The 19,256-nt window shown below is 53.6% G+C and overlaps 1 protein-coding gene across 1 annotated transcript in view; it reads left to right on the top strand.

Moving 5' to 3' along the window:
- The first annotated feature begins 830 nt into the window (after positions 1-830).
- Positions 831-19,256, top strand: part of HDAC4 (histone deacetylase 4) — a 166,381-nt gene continuing 147,955 nt past the window's right edge. Inside the window, exon 1 of the mRNA XM_034655536.1 lies at positions 831-1,024. Coding sequence (XP_034511427.1) covers positions 910-1,024 — 115 coding nt within the window. The 5' untranslated portion in view covers positions 831-909. The remainder of the gene's footprint in view (positions 1,025-19,256) is intronic.

The following is a 19,256-nucleotide window of genomic DNA, read 5'->3' as shown; positions in this document are numbered from 1 at the left end:
GTGAAAAGCGAGGTTCTGGTCCAGTCGGCAGATCAGATGTTATTTGCTTTGCGGTGATTTGAAAGTCTGCCTTGGGAGCTCGTGGCTGCTCTGCGAAACCAGCGCTTTCTCCTTAAATCAGTCACGAGAGTGACCGCCACGTCAGCGTCTTCATGACGCGCCTGTCACTGCAGTTCGGTTTACACCACTTGTCAGGAGCTAATTTTAAACCAAAAGTGTGATTCCTGGAAGTTTTGCCAGAGTTTTCTTTCTTTTCTATCTGTGAGAATATGGAAAATCTCAGACTAAAAGCAGCCTGCTCCGGGTTTAGGTGGTGGCCGGGTTCCAGCTCCATCTTTGCACTCAGCCTGGAGAGAGAGAAACAGGGCCCGAATCCAGGCGGAAAGTGGATTTAAAGAAATGATTCTTTACATTGTGAGTACCTGGCCAAGTATTTTTCTGAGAGCATGTTTGGGTGTCTTCGTTTCCTGGAGCGCCCCCCCAGGCACCTCCATAGCTGTTTTCGGCTGGTCCTCCCAGGGCTGTGTTTCTGTTAACACCCCAGGCCGTTTGTCAGCATCTGGGAAGGAGGAGTGGCTCTTGTGTTTTGACCATCTTACTGCTTGTAGTCTCTGCAGAAAAGCCATTCCGACAAACACAAGTAGGTATAACGTGGCTGCCAAACAGAAGTGACCCCGAACGGCCCAGCCAGATGGGTGTCTGCAGGCCTGGAGCTGCTGTTCTCCGTGTTTCACTTGGGGACTATTTTGGTGGTTCTACAAGGGGTTTTTCATTTTCTGATTCAGCAAATAAAAATAAAGTGTGATGGAATCAAACGTGTTCTCCTTTAAAAGTAAGAAGGACACATGCATTTGCATTGTTCGCGAGGAATCTCCTTGCAGACTCTGAGTGTGAAGGATTTTCGTGGAAATGAGAGCTGTTTCTGAAGCCCAATGCTTTCTCTGTCCTCCAGATGGACTTTCTGGCCGAGACCAGCCCGTGGAGCTGTTGACCCCTGCCCGCGTGAACCACATGCCCAGCACGGGTAAGTCAGCACGCCTGGCCTGGGGGTGCTCGGGCCCACCCGAAGGGCTGTTTGGAGGCCCCAGCGCACTGAGGGGTCTGGAGGGAGCAGGTGGGCCACCAGATCGTCTGACTCCCGTGCCCTTCTCCTGGGTGAAATAGGCCGTCTGTCGTGCAAGCAAATTGGGCATTGGCTTGATGCCACTTAAGATGCAGACAATTGGGGATCTTTTCCGTCTTGAGCTCCGGAAGGCGTGTTCTTCCCAAAGATGCCAGCTGCTCGTTTGAGACGTAACCCCAAGACCTGATCCATAGGGGGATCTGTGGGGAAGAGCTCTGAGCTTGAGCTGGGGCCAGACGTTCCCTGCCTGGCGTGGTCCGGCTGCTGGCAGCCACAGGACAGCGGGCAGGTCACACCTTCCCCTCGGCCCAGGCTTCTCATGGCCGACGCCTGTCAGTGACCTTGTCTCCCAGGCGCCTTTTACTTTTATTTTATTAGCGAAAGAACATTAGCCATGATTATGTCTTTCATTCCATAGGTGATCTTTCTAAATATCATGCTTTTTTTTTTTTTTAAGATTTTATTTATTTGACAGAGAGAGACACAGCAAGAGAGGGAACGCAAGCAGGGGGAGCGGGAGAGGGAGACACAGGCTTCCCGCTGAGCAGGGAGCCTGATGCGGGGCTCGATCCCAGGACGCTGGGATCATGACCCGAGCCGAAGGCAGACGTTTAACAACTGAGCCACCCAGGCGCCCCTAAATATCATGTTTTAAGCAATGTTTTCCAAATCTAGATGGCCGTAGAAACTTTTTTTTTTTTCCTGTAACCACCCCCTTGTCCAGCCCCCCTCTAGTGTCCTCCAGGATCTGAGCTCAGAGCCTGGGCACCGTTTGTCCTGTGCAGGCTGCTCGGCCTTATGTAGGGCAAAGCATACCTCCTAAAGGCCTGGGTGTGGGTGCACCGTAGATTCCCGAGCCCGCGTTTCAAGACCGCACAGCTGGACCCTTGCCTTTGCCACGCATGGAGGCTTCTGTCTCAGTGGTCTTGGCTCTGTGGCACCTCCTGGACCCCAGCTTCCCTGGGTGCCACCCTGCCCGCCCCCTCCGTGGGCAGCACCAGCCGGGATGGGGAGGTGGCGGGCCCCTGCCTCTGCCTGGGCCCCCATCAGACCTACTCATCGCCTTACCTTCCCCAGTCCCCTTAAACAGTGGCTGGAGGTGTCGCAGAAGTGATGTCCTTCTTTGCATAGTGATTCTCCGTGGTCTGCCAAGGGTCATTTCTGGCATCTCCCCACGCACGCAGCTCCTTTTACTTCCCTGCAGATGCCCCTGGGCGGCGCTCCAGCGCTCCGTGTCCCTGGGACCGGCGATGCTCACAGCCCGCTCTGTCTTTTGATTTCATTCTTCTCCACCCTCCTTCTGCATGCCTTGACTTTTGACCCCAGGTGCAGGGAGGGAGGCTTCAAAATAGCCTCTGAGATGCTCAGGTTTTAATTTCAGCCCCTGTAAAGTAAACCATGCTGATTTTCACTTTCCCTTGAGTTCACTCCCAGTGTTACTGTCCTTTAAACACGGAGTGCTTGTGTGGTTGGGCATCTTAAGGCACGTTCCTAGTGCTCCCCCAGGTGTGGGACAGAGGAAGAGACTTTCCAGATAGCCCCGTATAGGCTGTGAAGGGTGGTAAGTGGTTAAGTATGCGTCGTTTACAAGTGGACCAGAAAGAGGTGGGCTCCAGTTTAATTTTCTGGCTTGGGAAGGACGCCCTGCCTGCTGAGTCCTGATATGGGACTCCCCCGGGCTTAGCGTGAGACAGTCCATGGGCTTCAGGTTCGTACTGAGGGGACCTGGGGTCCTGCTGACCCACTGGTTCTGACCTTAGGCCGATCGTTCATTTCATGGATGGGGATAACAATGCCTTCTTTGCAGGATTCTTAAAAGGGTCACATATATGTGTCTGATTTTTAGTAATTCCTGGGTAGATGTCATCTCTTCATGTCCCATTGACAGACACAGTGAAGACAGCATGTGACTTGACTGTGACAGAGCCTGTTCAGGGTCCTGGGACAGGCCCTTTGGGCCTCTTCTCCTCCTCTGATTTGGGGGTAAACACCCAACTTGAGAAATGGTGTCTTGGGGAGCATGACACGGAAGCAAGTCATTTAACTTCCTGGTAGCCAGGTTCCCATTGGTCAGAGTCAGAGGATGCTGCGTTTCCCGCCTCACTGGCAGTCGGAGTCTGCAGGGCAGAAGCCACGCCCATGGGCAGCCTGCAAGGAAGGCGGCGTGCGTGGTGGTGGGTGTGGCGCTGGTCACGAAGCTTGCACGTCGAGGGGTCCTTCAGAAGCTGCTAGAGTGAAGGGGCTACATCACTCCCCCCCTGGTCGTTCTAACCCACTGTAAACTACATCCTACAAGAAAACAGAGTTTGAAACTTAATGTGAAAACTTCTTTACAGTCGCATTGTCATGATACAGGAGTAGAGACGTTCCTCGATGTACTTTTCTGTCAGTCCCAGTTTGCCTGGCCGATGTCCTCACAGTTGACTTTAATCCTGAGCACTGTTGTGACGCGCCGCTGCATGAAAACAAACCGATAGGTGGGTGTGACTTGCAGGAACGACTCCAGCCTTCACTGTGGGAACGTGGACTCTGAGTAGGGTGCAGGGCCCCCCGCCCCGCCGCAGTCTGGGTCTCGCTGCCAGGCTGTTCTGCTCGCAGATGGCGGCATCTGACCATGGTTGTCTTTACGTGCGGTTGGTCCTTGTGAAGTCTGACTTCAGACAGAAAGCACTTGGCCTGGCTTTTATTTGTCTGCCATCTTGATTTGAGGTGTGGAATAATTCATGCAAGAATGATATTTCACGATAGAAAAGTCTGTATATAGAAGAAAATGCTGTTTAGTTTGGGTTAATTCTGATTTCTTAACCCCCTCCCCCGCCCCATAACTTCTTCTCTGGAAACAAACCTTTCCTTCTTTTTGTTTTCTTTTTCTTGTTTTCAGATCTGTAATTGTAGAATAGCTGCCTCATAAACGAGAGGCCGTGCAGCTGTTTGCCCCCCTCACATGGAACCGATCTCGTGCCTGTGGCTCCGGGTTGCGTCCTAATCCTTTGTTGATGCTGTGTAGTAGCACGGTTATGGACACAGCTACACCTGTTCCCCCTCTTCCCGGGGCGGGGGGAGGGCTTGGGGCGCAGGCACGGTGGCCTGGCGGGAGTCCTGTGGAAGCCACATCATCGGCTCAGTTAGGTGGAGAGAGATGTTGGAGTTTGAGGGGAGTGAGAAATGCCCCGGGATCGCACACTCACCTGAGCCAGGCATCTGGGTTATAGGGGATGGGAGGGAAATTTAAGGAACTCATCTTTGAATCATTGTCAGTTTTTTGAAGTAACAGACTTTTCCCTCTGATTATAAAAATAATGTGTATTTATTATGGAAGAGAGACATGGTACCGAACGTGTTGGGTGTTGGCTTCTAGAACTGGAAGGGGAGCTCACTTGGCACTGCACTGTGTGGACGCTCAGCAGCCTTGATTGAGTGAAGGGGTTCGAGAACAATGCCTCTGTCACCCAGGAGCAAAGGGAGGAAAACAAGACCTGAGTAAGAACAGGATGCGCTGGGCGCCCGGGTGGCTCAGTTGGTTGAGCGTCTGCCTTCGGCTCAGGTCCTGGTCTTGGGGTCCCGGGATCGAGCCCTGCATCAGGCTCCCTGCTCAGTGGGAAGTCTGCTTCTCCTCCTCCTCCCTGCTCGTGCTCCCTCGCTATCTCTGTCTCTCTCTCTGAAATAAAATCTTTACCAAGAAAAGAACAAGATGCACATATTAAGCGTTGACCGATGGCATGTTGAGGGGCTGCTGTCCGTCACACGTGTGCTCCTCACAGCAGCCGAGGGTCCTCGCTGCCCTGAGTACCTCCGCCCCACGGAGAGGGGACGGGGATCCTCGAGGCAGGAGCGCTCTCTCAGGACACCCAGCGTGTAAATTATGGGGCAAGACCGCCTCTGCTCTGTGCTGCTGGAGGAGAGACCACCTCAGACAGTGCTGTGAACCCCATGCCCAGGGGGACGTGGCGGCCGACTCTTGGATGGGAGCTGCATACTTGAGAAGCTCCAGCATGTTCCGCAGATACGGGATGCCCGCACATCACCCTCCATACGTGTGCCCCTAAAGCATGTGTGGCTCGATTTTAGTCTGTAAAACAAAGGTGCAGTCTTTAAAAGAAAATTCTGGACTCTTGAAAAAGCTACAGAAACTCAAGAGAGCGTACCCAAACTAAGAGAAAAGTGAGGTTTAGCCTTAGCTGTGGATTTCTAGATCTTAAAGGGTATTTGACCACCACACTTCAAGGGGTTATTGGATTTCTTGATACTCGTCATGAATTTTGGAGCAGGAACTGTGTGAGGCTAGCTGGTGCCCAAGCTTCCGCTGCCCCCCAGGTGTGTTTCTTGTACCGTTGTTTGGTTTCGGTGAGAGAAAAGGCATCTGGCGAGGTAAATGCAAATATAAGACATGTGTGACCCCTGAATGGCCTGGGGAAAGTGCCAGAAAACCTCCCTTATTGGCACCCAAGGTGATGAGTTACCTTAACTGGTCGATCCCCCTGGGAACCAAGCCCCCGTGGTAATTCTTCTCACGCGCCACTCCTCGTGTGTTGTGATGTGAAGCTGGGGTCTCTGGGCTTGGGATGGGGCACGATGAAGGACGGTGGAGGATCGGGCTGCCTTGGGCGGCTCCTGCTCAAGTGCCAGGCCGGGATGGCCGGACGGAGACCACCCTCCGGGTTCCCTCATGGGCACCATTGTCACTCTGGACTCGCCTGGCTTTGCTCAGGCGGGAGGCCGTGCCACGGGGAACGCGCTCCATCCTGCCCGTGGACGCAGGTGGGCACGTGCAGGTGCGTGTGGGGTACCCCGTGCCATGGGCCACGCTGGATGAGCGTGGGCCCCAGCGTCATGGGGGCCTGCTGTGCTCTTTCTGCTTGCTCGTTTGCTTTCAGTTTTGGAGGAAAAACAAAATCTAGAACATACAGATACAAAGTCACTCTGCAGTTTGAAAAATCGAGGGACAAAAATCCCACAGTTTGGTTTGCTCAGCTAAACAGATGATGAGAAGTTTTCCACTTCCCTCCTTCCACCACATTCGCCTGAGAGCCTGTGTGAGCAGCTGTGACATAACATTAGGCCCACTTTAGGAGACTGTGGCCCATGTAACCTCAGCCCCCGAGGGTAACTGCAGCTGTGTCCATGGAGGCTGGATACGTGCACGTGTGTGGTGTATGTTACGGGCTGTTCTCAAGGACCTCAGAATTACTTTGGGAAGTCCTTCTGGAAAGAAGGGTGCTGCCCTGGGCCGTCCACCTTCGTCACTGCCTTCTTCCCTAGGCGTGCTGCTGAGGAACCCTCAAATTCAACTTTCCCCTCCATCATTGAAGGTCCCACCGGTCAGAATTGTGAAAAGGCGTTACTTGAAAGGCCTGCCCAGCCCGAGCACCTCCTTCTTCAGTCCTTTCTGGGCTCCCAGCCCATCTTCCTGGGATTCGTCAAACAGCCTGGCACTCTCCATGCAGTTTGCTCCTCCCCAGCCTTCCATCAGCTCTGTGCCCTCCTGGGGGCAGTCCGGGTGTGGGAACGCCACCGTGCCAGGAGCGGCATTTCCTGGGCCACAAGCACAGTGTCCGTTTGTCCTCCTTCCCTTCCTTGCTCCACTCCTGCGCTCCCAGTTTGGACTCCAGATTGAAAGAAGTGAGTGCAAGGTCAGGCCTGGGAGCCCAGCAGCTCTGGGGGTCTGCCTGACTCGGAGGGGCTGCACGGCCTCAAGTGGGCGGCTGGGCCTCTGAGCCTGGGCGGCCTGTGGTATCACATGACCACTCGGACTGGCAGAGGCCTAGGTACTGGGAAGCGTGGCAGGGATTTCTGCCACGGCATGTGGTGCCCACGAGGGGCTTCCCACGGCTCTCGACAGTCTTCTGTTCCGTACCCTCTAGTCGGCAGGTAGCCAGGCTCTCAGCTGCTCTGCTCCTCCAAGGTGACCACATCCCTCTCCCCCAGCCCAGAAGCCTTTGTGATGGCAGCCCTTGGACCCCTGTTTAAAGGAAGCAAAACCAGCCCAGGCAGGGAACCTAACATCAAAATGCTTTGAATTGCATGGAGAATGTCTCCTGTGAGGGTTCCGTTCTACTGGGCTTGAGCTCTGCGTTTGTATTATAAAGTTGGAGCCATGTCTGCTTTTTCCTGCATCAAGTACCCAGACCTACTCAGTGTTTGTGGCTCTGGTGGATGCCGAGCCCGGTGAACGGGTCCGGGCCGCAGAGGAGGACTCACATAGCCATGAATCTGCGGGCGGGCCCTGGCCTTGCCGACCGCCGTGTGGGTGCACGAGAACCTCGTGAGCTTCGTCTGTAGTGAAGAGCATGGCCGCGCGAGCCCCCAGATGCCCCCAGAGACCAGGCCACGGAGTGCTCGCGGGAGCCAGCCCCTCTGCCCGGGGGCCACACGCTCTTCAGATCACGGACCACTCAGCGCCAGGCCGGTTCCTACCAGACAGCTCCCTAGGTTACCGACCGGCCTTGTGGCTTTTCTCCGGAGTTGGATGAATCCACTGCTGGGTGCAATTTACAAACGAGAAGATGGATTGTTTCTTAAGTGTAATTCTTTATGGTGTAAAGTTTTGGATTTTGTGCTTTTGTGCCTCAGGATAGCGTTTCCAGAGAGAAGACAGGCCTCGCTCTCGTGTGTCTGCTTTCTGGCCCCTAAACCCGGCCCCCTCCCTCCGCCGCGCCCATGTCACTCACTGACATTGGCCTTCGATGGAGCGCGAAGCCGTGCCCGGGGAGCCCAGCAGGTTGGGAGCCCGCTGCCTGGCATGTCCGTGTCCCAGGGCCATGAGACATCAGGGGCCACGCGGCGCTTGGGCTGACAGGGTGCTGGCGCTTCTCAGATTCTCTCGGCGCACACAGGCCCCCCTGCCGCAGGCCCCGCACTTGCAGGAGAGAGAGCAGGCACCCCTCAGTCCCCCTCACTCGCCACCTCTTCTTCCTGTTCTTTCTTGCACTTACCTGTGTGTGCACTCAAACCTCCCCGGACAGGCTCTCAGGGATGCAGTTTGGAATGCTGGGAAACTCTGGCGAGAGGGACGTGCGTTGAGGTTTCCAGCGCCGAATGTGGCAGAAGTCCCCATTCGTGGAGGGCGCCCCATTCCCACCTGGGTGTGAGACTTGGCCCAGCGGCCTCCTCCTGGTGCGTCCTCTCCTCGAGGATGGAACCGGCAGAGGGGCTGAGGCCCCCGGGCAGCAGAGGGGGTGCCGTGTGCTCTCACCCCCGGCCCTCGCGCCCATCTGAGCTGAGGTGACCCCAGTACAGTTGTGAAGTAAATGACGTTTGCCCTCAGAGTGACGATGTGGTCTACCATCTGGCTTGTGGATTTGGGCTTTGGAAACAGTTTTCCCTCCACATACTGATGCATAGTCCCCTTCTCTTCCCCAGCCTTGCCCTCCATCCTGTTGGCCACCTGGACATGGGCATGTCTGCCCTTCTGTCTGGGGCAGCACTGCCTGCCTGTGCATAGGGTCCTGTTGTCTGTCTTCTTGGGCTCTGCCTTGTATGTGAATAGTTTTCCTGGTGGTCCAGGGACCCCACTATCTGCTCGTCTTTGGGAGAGGGCACCCAGAGGCAGGGGGACCCTTCGGGGCATTGATAGTCCTGGCAGCTGGGGGCTCTCCTGCCCTGCGTGGGCATGTCGTCCAACAGCCCCACCAGCCTCACTGGTAGTGCGGGTCCGGGCCACCACATCCTGGGGTAGACAGCCTGGCTGCCCCTGTGCAGCCCATGATGTCCATGCTCTCAGCCCTATCAGTCTGGTACCTTACTCTCTCCAGGAAGTGAGCCTCTGGCTTCTCCAGCTGTGTGGGGTACAGAAGGAGTCTGAGCACCTCCGTGCTCCCAGGATAGATGGTCCATCTCCTGCCAACTACTGACTCCCAGGAGGCTTTGCGTGTGAAAGCAGACCTTCCCTTCCCTGCCGTTGGGTAGGATATGGTTTCTTGTATCTCATAAGGCAGATACCCATTATTCACCCATGTTCTTTCTGATTTTGAGAACTTTGTTCTCTCTCTTATTTGCATTTTGTCTGCATTTCTGTTGGGTCTTTTTTTTTTTTTTTTTAAACAATCCATACTGTTTTAGTGGGATGTAGGGGGAGCAAGGATAAATGATGGTGTTCGGTCTGCCATTTTTAACCAGAAATGTCCCCTCGTGCCTCTTCAGTGCCCCCCCAGGGCTGGCTGAGCACATCCCCCACCCCAGCCGAGGCCCACTCTGCTGGATGGCAGCACCTCCTTTCCCGGCCGGCTTCTTCAGTGTCTGCTGTGCTTGAGGGAGGAACAGAAAGGCCTTTCCCATCCTGGGCGGAAATTAGATTGTTTGGGTTATTGTTGTGTATCACGGGCTGTTCCAGCCCGTTAACTTCTGTACTGTTGCTGTGGCCATAGGCTTGCAGAATTACGAAGAGCGTACCATGCGGCCCGGAGCAGGAACAGGGGCCATAAGAAAGCTGGGGTTTACTGTTAATAGCACAGCAGGGACTTCGGGGCGTCTGAGAAATGGCCCCCTGTGCCCTGGTGCGCCCAAAACCAGCCGCTCGTCCACTCGAGCCCGGATGTGGCGATGGTGGCAGAGACCCTAGGATCTGCGTGGATGCAGAAAGTGGGGAACATCCCTCACGATCCTCCTGGGTATTTGAAGGAGATTATTAGGTGGAAGGAAGGGTTTTTCCCAAGGCCGACTTCTGATCGGAAGTGTCACCCATTGCACCACGTGCCCAGAACTGACCGAGGCGGCTGACATTTGTGCTTTTGTCTTTTCTCACCAGCTTCGTGTCCTGCACATCCAGGCAGTGGAGTGGGAGGGACACAAGCCCAGAGAGTCCGTGGAGCCTTCACCGGGACCTTCAGGCAGGGTCAGGGAGGCGGCCTTGTCAGTCTTGCCCGCGTTCTGTTCGGGTCAGAATTTCGTGTCTGGTGGTCATGTTTACTGTGTTTCAGTCCCACTGTGGCTGCCCTCTTTGGAGGAGAAGTGCCCGCGTCTGGAGCCTCACAAAAGTGTGGCCTGCCCGGGGTGCTGTAGACCCAAAGCCAGGCAGCTCCCAAGGGCCCAGAGCAGCCGGGAAGCGGCAGGTGGGTGCCAGCTGCTGTCATCCAGAGCCGCCTTGGAAGGGGCTGGCACTCCTCTCGGGCCGCGGATGCCCTGCGTGTGGCTGGCCTCGGGGCAGGACCACTGAGGGGACCTGGGTATCCCCGTGGTTGTCCTCCAGCTCCTGGGCCAGCCCCACGGCGCAGGCGGCTCTGGAGGTGGCAGGGGTCTAGACGTTTTCACGAGGAACATGGGGGACAGATGGATCTGGTGGCTTTGGAGCCGAGGACGCGGAGCGTGTCCCGTCAGCTTTGTGCGTTTCCTGTCCTGCTTCCTCCATCCTCTGGCGCACAGTTAATTCCTGGCCCCCTGACTCCCCATCTTATCTCTGCTCTGCTCCTTGCAGGGGGCGGTGGTCATTCGGATATTCGTGTTCTAAGCCCTCAGGTTGAATGTGTGACACATTAATTTTTAACCTTTCTTCCTTTGGATGTCAGCGTACATGGTTACACACTTCTCTGCAGGCACAAGTGCTTTTGGAAAGTTCTCATTTGAAGTATTTAATTTGTAGCCTCTTTAAATTTTGTTTGATGGTTCTGTTTTCTTTGAAAAAATGAGGTATTTAAAAGTGTTTCTCATCTGAAGGTATGAAGCTTTTGCAGACATCTTTTTGTTACTGATTTCTCACCTGGTGCGTCATGGTTGGAAGTGAGCACGCCTGTGAAGTTGGTTGAGGGTTGCTTCCTGCTCCGGTTTCCGTCTTCAGGATGTGCTTGATGACAGTTGTGTTCTCTCGCGGTGGGCGCTGGGCTCCGAATGTGCTCGCCGAATCGAGCTCGGGGGCACTGAATTACGTGGAGCGTTGGGGTGTTAGAAGTGCTGCAGAGGGGGCGCCTGGGTGGCACAGCGGTTAAGCGTCTGCCTTCGGCTCAGGGCGTGATCCCGGCGTTATGGGATCGAGCCCCACATCAGGCTCCTCCGCTATGAGCCTGCTTCTTCCTCTCCCACTCCCCCTTCTTGTGTTCCCCCTCTCGCTGGCTATCTCTATCTCTGTCAAATAAATAAATAAAATCTTTAAAAAAAAAAAAAAAGTGCTGCAGAGGAAGAAGCTGGAAGGACAGACGGCATTCTTGTGTGTGTGTTTCTACAATTGTCCGTGAAGTGGCCGAGGAAGAAGGCCTTGCTGTCCCGGCACGGGGCTCACCTGTTCACTCACTCGTGCCTTCGTTCGTCGTGATGGGGCCGTCTGGGTGCCCGGCTCTGCCCTTGGCACTCAGAATGCATCTACTTAGGAACGAAACAGAGATCCCTCATGTTTGCAGAGCTTGTCTTCGGGGAGAGGGCAGCTAGTCTGCACGCACGGCGAGTGGACTGTAGCCAGGAAGCAGGGCAGGGGCAGGAGCTCAGAGATGCGGCATCTTTCATCAGGGGCAGGGTAGGCAGGTCGGGACTTGCTGGTGCTGAGAGTGGCCCGGTGCAGAGGCCGGAGGGGGAGTGGCCGGGGTCAGCTGGGAGGCCAGAGAGGAGGAGCGTTCTTGGCAAGCGCTGGGGCGGTTGCGGGTCAGCGAGGACTTGCAGCCATCCCACAGGGTAGGGCTTTGCCCTCGGGAGAACGGAGAGCTCTTGGAGGTTCTGAGCAGAGGAGCAATACCCCTCGCCTTGTGCCACCGACAGTGACGGACACGTGGGGTGGGGTGAGGGCCAGGGGGCCTGGCTCAGGCAGGGTAGAGGCAGCGAACGTGGTTCAGAGTCCAGAAATACTGGAAGTACATGGGATTCACTGGCGGTGCAGGCGTGCCATGAGGGGAGCAGAAGAGGCGGGAATGACGCTGCAGTCTGGCTCTGAGCATGATGGCGGGGTTGTCATGAGTGTAGGTGGGGACACAGACGAAGCCACTCTTGGGGGGGCTGTTGAAAAGTCGTGCCCCATTGCAGATGTCGAGAAGGCAAGTGTGAACATGAGCCCCAGCGTGGGGGGCAGCTGAGGCTGGGACCCTAACATCGGGAGTCGTCGGCATACAGACAGTATGGCAATGAAATCTCCGTGCGATGTCCGTAAAGTAGACATTGTTCGTCATTTTTTATAGACGTTGTTACCGGTGCATTTTCTACCGAATCGTACTTTGTAGTGTCCCTGCTTCCCAGGGGCTCTCATGTGGTGACAACCAGCGTGTGTCCACTTGCTAGAAGCGGGCTTGCACCATGGCACGGGATCGCCAGCCCTTACAGCAGTCATGGCGGTAATGGCAGCAGCGGGTGCTGTCCCTGCCTGTCCCCTGCCGTCCTGCTGGCACTTCATGCCGCTGGGCCTTTCATGCCCCATGAGAATGACAACAAGCCGCCACCAGTTAGGACCCCAGGTTACACGGCCATTAAGGGGCTGAGTGTTTAACACGCGTCTAGATGTTCAAGTCTGAGCCTTACCCCCTGCTTCTTCCCCGATCCCAGCACACACGAAAGCCCCTCATTTCTAGCCTCCTGTTGGGTGGTCCCCCCCCCCCCGTGACCCACAGAGCTCTTGAACGGTGCTACATTCCCTGCTGGGTATTGGGGCAGGACTGGGCACCTCAGGTACCGGTGTGTGTGTTGCTGCCCGGGGGGCCTCCTGCTGGAAGGGCTGGCTCACCCTGAGAAGCGCAGCCCCGCCTCACGTGGCCTCTCCGCTGCCCTCTCGCCTTCTGCCAAGTGGAGGAAACACCTTCTATTTTTAAATATTTCAACTGTCAGTGTTAGGTAATACTGGCCGTGCTTTTCCCAGCTGTTAGGTGGAACACAGAGCAGACGTTCGGAGGCTGCTGAAGAGGAAACTCTGAAAGGCCTTCTTCTTCATGTTCCGTGACCTTGACCTTACGTAACTGCAACGGGCAGTGACTATCGTAGAGATTTGTGGCCTTCCTCGACCACTGGAATGATTTTCCACTTTCAAATGCTGTATTTTTATCCACCAAATTTAGGGTAATCAAAATGACTTTCCGAGAATAACTTGTGATCTGTGCCAGTGTGAGCCCCGCCGAAGCCCGGGGTGTGGGGCAGGTAAGGGAGGCAGGGACAAGGGGGTGGGAGCTGCTGGGTGAGCTGGGCAAGCTGCAGGGGGAGTGCCTCCCTCTGGGGAAGGGGCAGGGGTGGGGGCAGGGAGGAGGAAGGGGGTCCCGTGGGCATAGTGCTCAGCGTGAGCACTCTGTGCTCAACCTCAGGGCCCGATTTCCTGCGTTTGCGTTGTGAGCGGGTGACCCTCGGGTGTTCGTCCAGGGACACCTGGTTGTGGAGCAGATCGCAAACTCCCCAGTGGATTGCTCCAGCTGTCCCTTACTTCTGGAGGTCTCGCTTGTCTTTGATAGCCGCATTTATATATGAGAACTTAAAGGACATTTCACCATTTTTTGTGTGGGGCGCGGCCTGGTTCTATTTATAGTTTCCCGGAAGTACATTTGTGCACTTCTGGAAAGCCAAGCTCCCAACTCTATGCCAGGTTTTTATTTACAGCTCTTGCTCAATTTGAGCTTGCAAATATTTCCAAAAAGCAGTTTTTCTTCCTGCAGGATACAGAAAAATTAGAAACATTAAAAGCGTTTTCTAAAGAGCTTTAAGGATAGTTCTGAAATAGGGAGTGGGGGAGAATCTAACACTTTCTTCATCTTTAACTCACAGAGCAGAGGAGTACAGATGGTTTTGCTCCCTCCAGATAGAACCCTCGCTGGTACAGCCAGCGCACGGGAACTTATGCACACGAGATTCCATTAAAATAACATCATGGCTGTCGCGAAGGCCAGGAAAATCGAACTGAGACGTTGCATGTGTTTCTGCACTGGGACTGCTTGTGGCAGGGTGGCGCCCCTCTACCACCTGGCTGAGGAGGGGTCACTGGAGCCCCCAGGTGGCAGCCTGTGTGGAGCCCCGCTTGTGTGGAAGTCATTCTATTTCTGTAGAGTCAGATTTGGAACGCGTGTGTGAGTACAGCTTCCGGCGTGGCGGACACAGCTAGTACTCTGAAGAAAGCACCACGTAAGTTACGGAAAGGGTCAGTTCTTCAGGGTCCACAAGAACTTCAGGGCTGTGAGCTTGTCACGTAGTAGGACTTTTTTTGAAAAAGTATTGAGCAGAAGGGGGTGTAGCCCAGTTGCACGGGCAGTCTAGAGATGGCCCCCCACCAGTGCAGAGTGTGGCTGTGCACGGGGTTTTGAAGTTGACCCGGCGCTTCTTGCAGCCCTGGCGGTATCGACAGATGCGGAAACAGCCGCTCTTCTGTGTGACGTTTTCACGTAGCCGGCTCTCAGCGCGCGCCGACACCAGCTGTAGGCGGACCTGGTCCAAGGGGACCTTGGGACCTGGCTGTGCGAACTTTGCACATTTGGTGAATATCATTATTTTTAAAATTCATAATCTTAATGAGAAGAAACTTTTTAAAAACGATTTGACTCAACCGTCTTCCATCTTTTACCGATTTAAAGTTGAGATATTTTGTTACGTGGAATTGCAAAAAAATGGATATTAATAGATGAAACAAAATGGCAAATATTGATAATTGTTCAAGCTGCACGCGTGGGTGTTCACCATATTCCTCCCTGGTTCTGTGCACATTGGAGGTTTTCATGATGAAAGTGTTGTTTGTTTGTTTTGCTTTGTTAAAATGCTGGGACTAGTTCCAAAGCCGCCTTCAACTAGTTGTACTGCTCTCCATCCCCCTCCCCCGAAAAGCACCCCGTCTTCCACACTGCGCAGCGGTCCCCCAGCCTCTTTTATCAGTTTCCCGAGTTTCGGCCCCAAACCAGTAATTCCTTTAATTTCTGTAATCTGCGTGATCTTCTTTTTCTTTTTCCTTGAACAGCATATGGTTTAATTTTCTGGTTCTTATTCTAACTTTTTGAGTCCAGTGCTTAATTTATTTGTTTCAATTCCTTTTTTTAATTACTTAAGTGCGTAAGACTATGAATTAGTTTCTGAGCTTGACTTCAGCAGTTCCTGCAATTCTCGATGCGTGATGTGTTCAATTTTCTTTATTTTACGCACTTTCTTCATTTTCTTGTTGGATCTTTGAATATTTAAAAGCGTTCGGTATTCGTATAGTTGGATTTTTGTTTCTGTGTGCTTTGTTAATGCCTCCTTCCATCGCAGTACGCTCAGGGATTACTGTCTGTACTGGATGGGTTTCTGTGTGTGTTTGGAAATTTTCTGTGTTCTCCATGTGGCATTGATTTTGGTGAATATTCCATAGGGGCTTGAGAAGAAAGCATAAATTCTTTCATGATACAGAGTTTGAAGTATATCGTTCCAAGTTGTTCGTTCTGTTATTCCAGTCTTCTCTGTGCTTGTGCTTCTGTCGCGATGCCCTCCGTGCACGGGAGCGAGCCCACGTTTCTGGCCATCTTGGTCTTTCTGTCCACTTCTGCCTGGGTTTCTGCGTGTCCTCTGTTTGCACACTTCCCTACGGCAGCCGTATTCTCATAAATCGTATACCTTAGACTAATGACACGGGCCTGTACCTTATTTTGCATTAGCTTTGGGTTAAATCTTCTGATACTGGTATGTTGACCTTAGATTTCTTTCTCTTACTGTTTGCCTCTCCCTTTTTTTCTGTTCGAGTCTGGTAGCTCTGGCTGCTTTCTGAGTACACAGTGTATGGATTTTTACCCAATCTGATCATTTTCACGGGAACATATTCCGTTTACGTTTGGGGACACAATGAAGGGATTTGGTTCTGTTTATCATACAATTTTATGTTCCGTTTTCTGAATTAAATGCTTCTGTTCTTTTGGCTTCTTACACGTGGGCTTTCTCTGGCCTCTTCTCTGGTTCAGTGTGCGTAGTTGTGTCATTCTTCTGGCCATTTGTAAGGCTGTATCCTCTTTTAGATCGTAGTATGGGACCATTTGTAAGTTCATCTGTTTGGATAAACAGCTCTTTCTTGACACGGCAGATTTAAGCGGTATTTGTTGATGCCACGAGAGATTAGGTAATTCCCACACTAAGCTGTGTCCCGCCCATTTCTTCACTTTCTGATTTCATTAGTGGTAGTGTTATTTTTAGTTTTGGTCATTCCCGTTATAACAAGTAATTAATGCATTCATCACTACCACCAATGGACTTATTACCCTTGGACTGTATTGCTTTATAACAAGAATGGGGAGAATGAAGGTGTTGCATTTCTTCCCCCACATCTGGTTTGTTTGATTACACTTTCCTTCTCAAATGCAAGGAATTTTAAGTTGACCTAAGGGTTCCCAAAAGTTGGGTCTAGAAATCTAGTTGGTTTGGTCATCATTAAGGGGAGAAGAGCTCCTATGCTCTTCAGTCTTCTGGAAACGTCCTTGTGCTGTGCCGTGTGTGCAAGGCCCTGTGGAGCCAGGCGGAAGCAGGTCCCCACTCCGAGGCCCAGGGCCCCTAGCTGAGGACACCCTGGTCTCTGCTGCTACCTCGGCCGTAGGATATCTGGTGCTTGCCCCCTGATATTCTGTCCTTGGGGCAGCCGAAGGGGTTCTGTTTGCATGAGGAGAGCTTTTTAATGAACCACTTGTGGAGATTCTGTGCCAGCAGGAGGGGGAAATGTCATGAAAGGAAAACTTGTTTAAATGTATCTTCTGCTGCTAACTTCTTGTTCTGTTGAACCAGGGGTTGGGGTGTTTAGAAATTTTGGAGAATGTGGGGTGCCCAGGAAGAGCCTTCTTCGTGTGCAGGTGCTGCACCTGCTGGGAAAGGCGCAGGGGAGGCCGGTGGAGGGCAGAGTGCCACCGGCACCGGGAGATGTTGCTTCTCTGTGGGACAGAGCTGTCCCAGTATGGAGCCCCCATGTAGGACAGTCTGGACCCCTGCACGCCACTTCCTGAGCGGGAGCCGCAGCAACTCAGTCCTCCCTGACCTGACCCCTGGCGGGAGCAGGTCACCCCAAGGGGGAAGGAGTTTAAGGGCAGAGGGAGGGTGACAGTCAGGCTGGTGGAGAGAGCGGCGCTGCACAAAGGGGACCCTTGGACGCTGTGTTTTGTAAAGGGCATGTGTTCAAAGACAAACCACTGAGTGCTCACCCCACGAGCGTTCAGCACAACATAATGTTACTACGTGAATCAAGCCTTCACTTCCTCAGAAGGTTCCCATTGGCTGCGGGTCAGGGCACAGCAGGGGTGGGCGTCAGAGCACCTCGCATGGCGGGACCTAGTGGGCTGCTCCCTTGAGGCTCCCAGCGCAACAGGCTTGAGGGTTCCCTGCGTGAATGCCGCGGCCTGCTTATTCGTGTCATTCCTGTTCTTGACTGGCGTGTTCAGTGGGAACGTGTGTGTGTGTGTGTGTGTGTGTGTGTGTGTAGCATAAACACGGACGTGGTGTGGAACCCTTCACCGCGGTTACCAGCAGGGAGGCTTGCCAGCTGCGCTCCGCACTGCATGCGTAAACGGTGTGAACCGTGAGCATCTGTGTGGACATAAACCCTTTAGACTCTGTGTTTCACCTTTTGAACAAATTAGGGTTTAATGTATTAAAAATAAATTTTAAAGATAAATTTGGGTGCATGATATGGCTACGGCCCAGCTTTTCTGAGTTGGGTCAAAGGAATAGGTATCAATCGAGTGGGAATTTTAATTCACATTCCCAGATTGCCATCCAGAGAGGCTCTTGTTTGTTCACGGTGGTTTCTGATGAACCTGGATTGTGCGGGGCTGGTGTAGCCCGCAGCGTGGCTGCCTCCAGGAGTACCCCGTGCTGAACACTGGTCCGGCCAGCTGGCCAGTCTGTACCTGCTTGCTGCTGCTAGAGCCAGAGTGCGTTCAGAGCTTTTATTCTTGCTTCAGTGTTGGTTGGTGGGAGTGGGGTGGAGATCTGGAGAGAGTTCCAGCATTTGCAGTGGGGATGTCTTCCCGTGTCACTGCCCTTGGGTTGGGGGTGTTGTTCTAGAGAGACGGGGTCGAGGTGTTGGTGCTGCAGCTTTCTGCCTCTTGAGCCCTTACCTGCTTCAGATTCCGAGGCTGGCATTGATCTCTGATGCTGCCTGGTGCTCATCTGCAGGTGAGACGAGCTCGTGCTGTTTGGCTGTGCCCCCCATTCGCCGCCACCCGGAGGGGGCAGCAGCATCTCACAAATAATCCAGTTTTCCCCTGGTTCCCAGCACAAGGCCCTGTATTCACAGATGACTTCCTGTTGTCAGACCCAAGAATGCCATGTTCTAGCCCTCATCTTGCACGGCCTCTCCCCGTTCTGACTCAGTGGACCAACCTCTGCTTCTAGAAGTAGCTTGTCCTAGAACCACATGCTCCTCTTAACCTGTCCACTGCTCTGGCCACTCCTCTTCCAACCCCTGGGCGGATTTTATCCCATCTCTCCGGTATCTCAGCATTGGGGTGTCCCCAGGGCTATTGATGCATTCCCTTGGTGATCTCAGTGGTCCTATCTCATCAATTCATAACCCAGAACACCATCTTGGTTCTGCTGCCGCTCAGATTTCTAGCTCCAGCCTGGGTCTTACCTTATTCCAGATTTAAGAGCCACTGCTTGTTGGGGGTCCCTGCCTGGGTATCTAATAGGCATCTCAGACTTGAGTGTCTGAAACTGACTCTGGTTGTCCCATGCCAACCCGGACTCGGTGCTGCCTCCGTCCTCTGAAGCCCCCGATTTGCCCTTAAAATCCTGTCTCATGTCCCACGTTCAGCCAACTAGCCAGTGCCATTAGCTGCCCCTAAAACACGCACACAAGGAGGAGTCCCGTCTGAGTGATGAAAATGTTCTCATGTGGGTTCATGGTAATGCTTGCACATCGTGGTGAATGAACTAGAAAACCACTAACTTGTGCATTTCAAGAGTGGAATGCAGGGTGCTCAGTAAAGTCATTAGGTGTGTGCAGAGCCTGCGTACTCCCCACCCCCATCATCAACGATGGCAGCCCACCTGTTCCTTGCTTCTGTCCTAGCCCTCCTTTCTGATCTCAGCCTCGGAGCCAGAGTCTGGTGGACAGAATAGTGCCCCCTCCCTCCAAAAGGTACACACCTTAATTCAGAATCTGTGAGTATGTGACCTTATGTGGCCAAAGGGACCTGGCAGGTGTGACTGAGGGTCTTGAGATGGATGCTGATCTTGAATTATCTGGGTGGGCCCAGTGGAGTCACAGTGTCCTTCCAGAGGGGAGGCAGGAGGGTCAGAGTGACAGAAGGAG

This window comes from Ailuropoda melanoleuca, chromosome 2, assembly GCF_002007445.2.
Source record: "Ailuropoda melanoleuca isolate Jingjing chromosome 2, ASM200744v2, whole genome shotgun sequence".
Classification (NCBI taxonomy): domain Eukaryota; kingdom Metazoa; phylum Chordata; class Mammalia; order Carnivora; family Ursidae; genus Ailuropoda; species Ailuropoda melanoleuca.
Note: the sequence above shows the minus strand (reverse complement) of the source record. Positions and strands in the feature narration are given on the sequence as shown.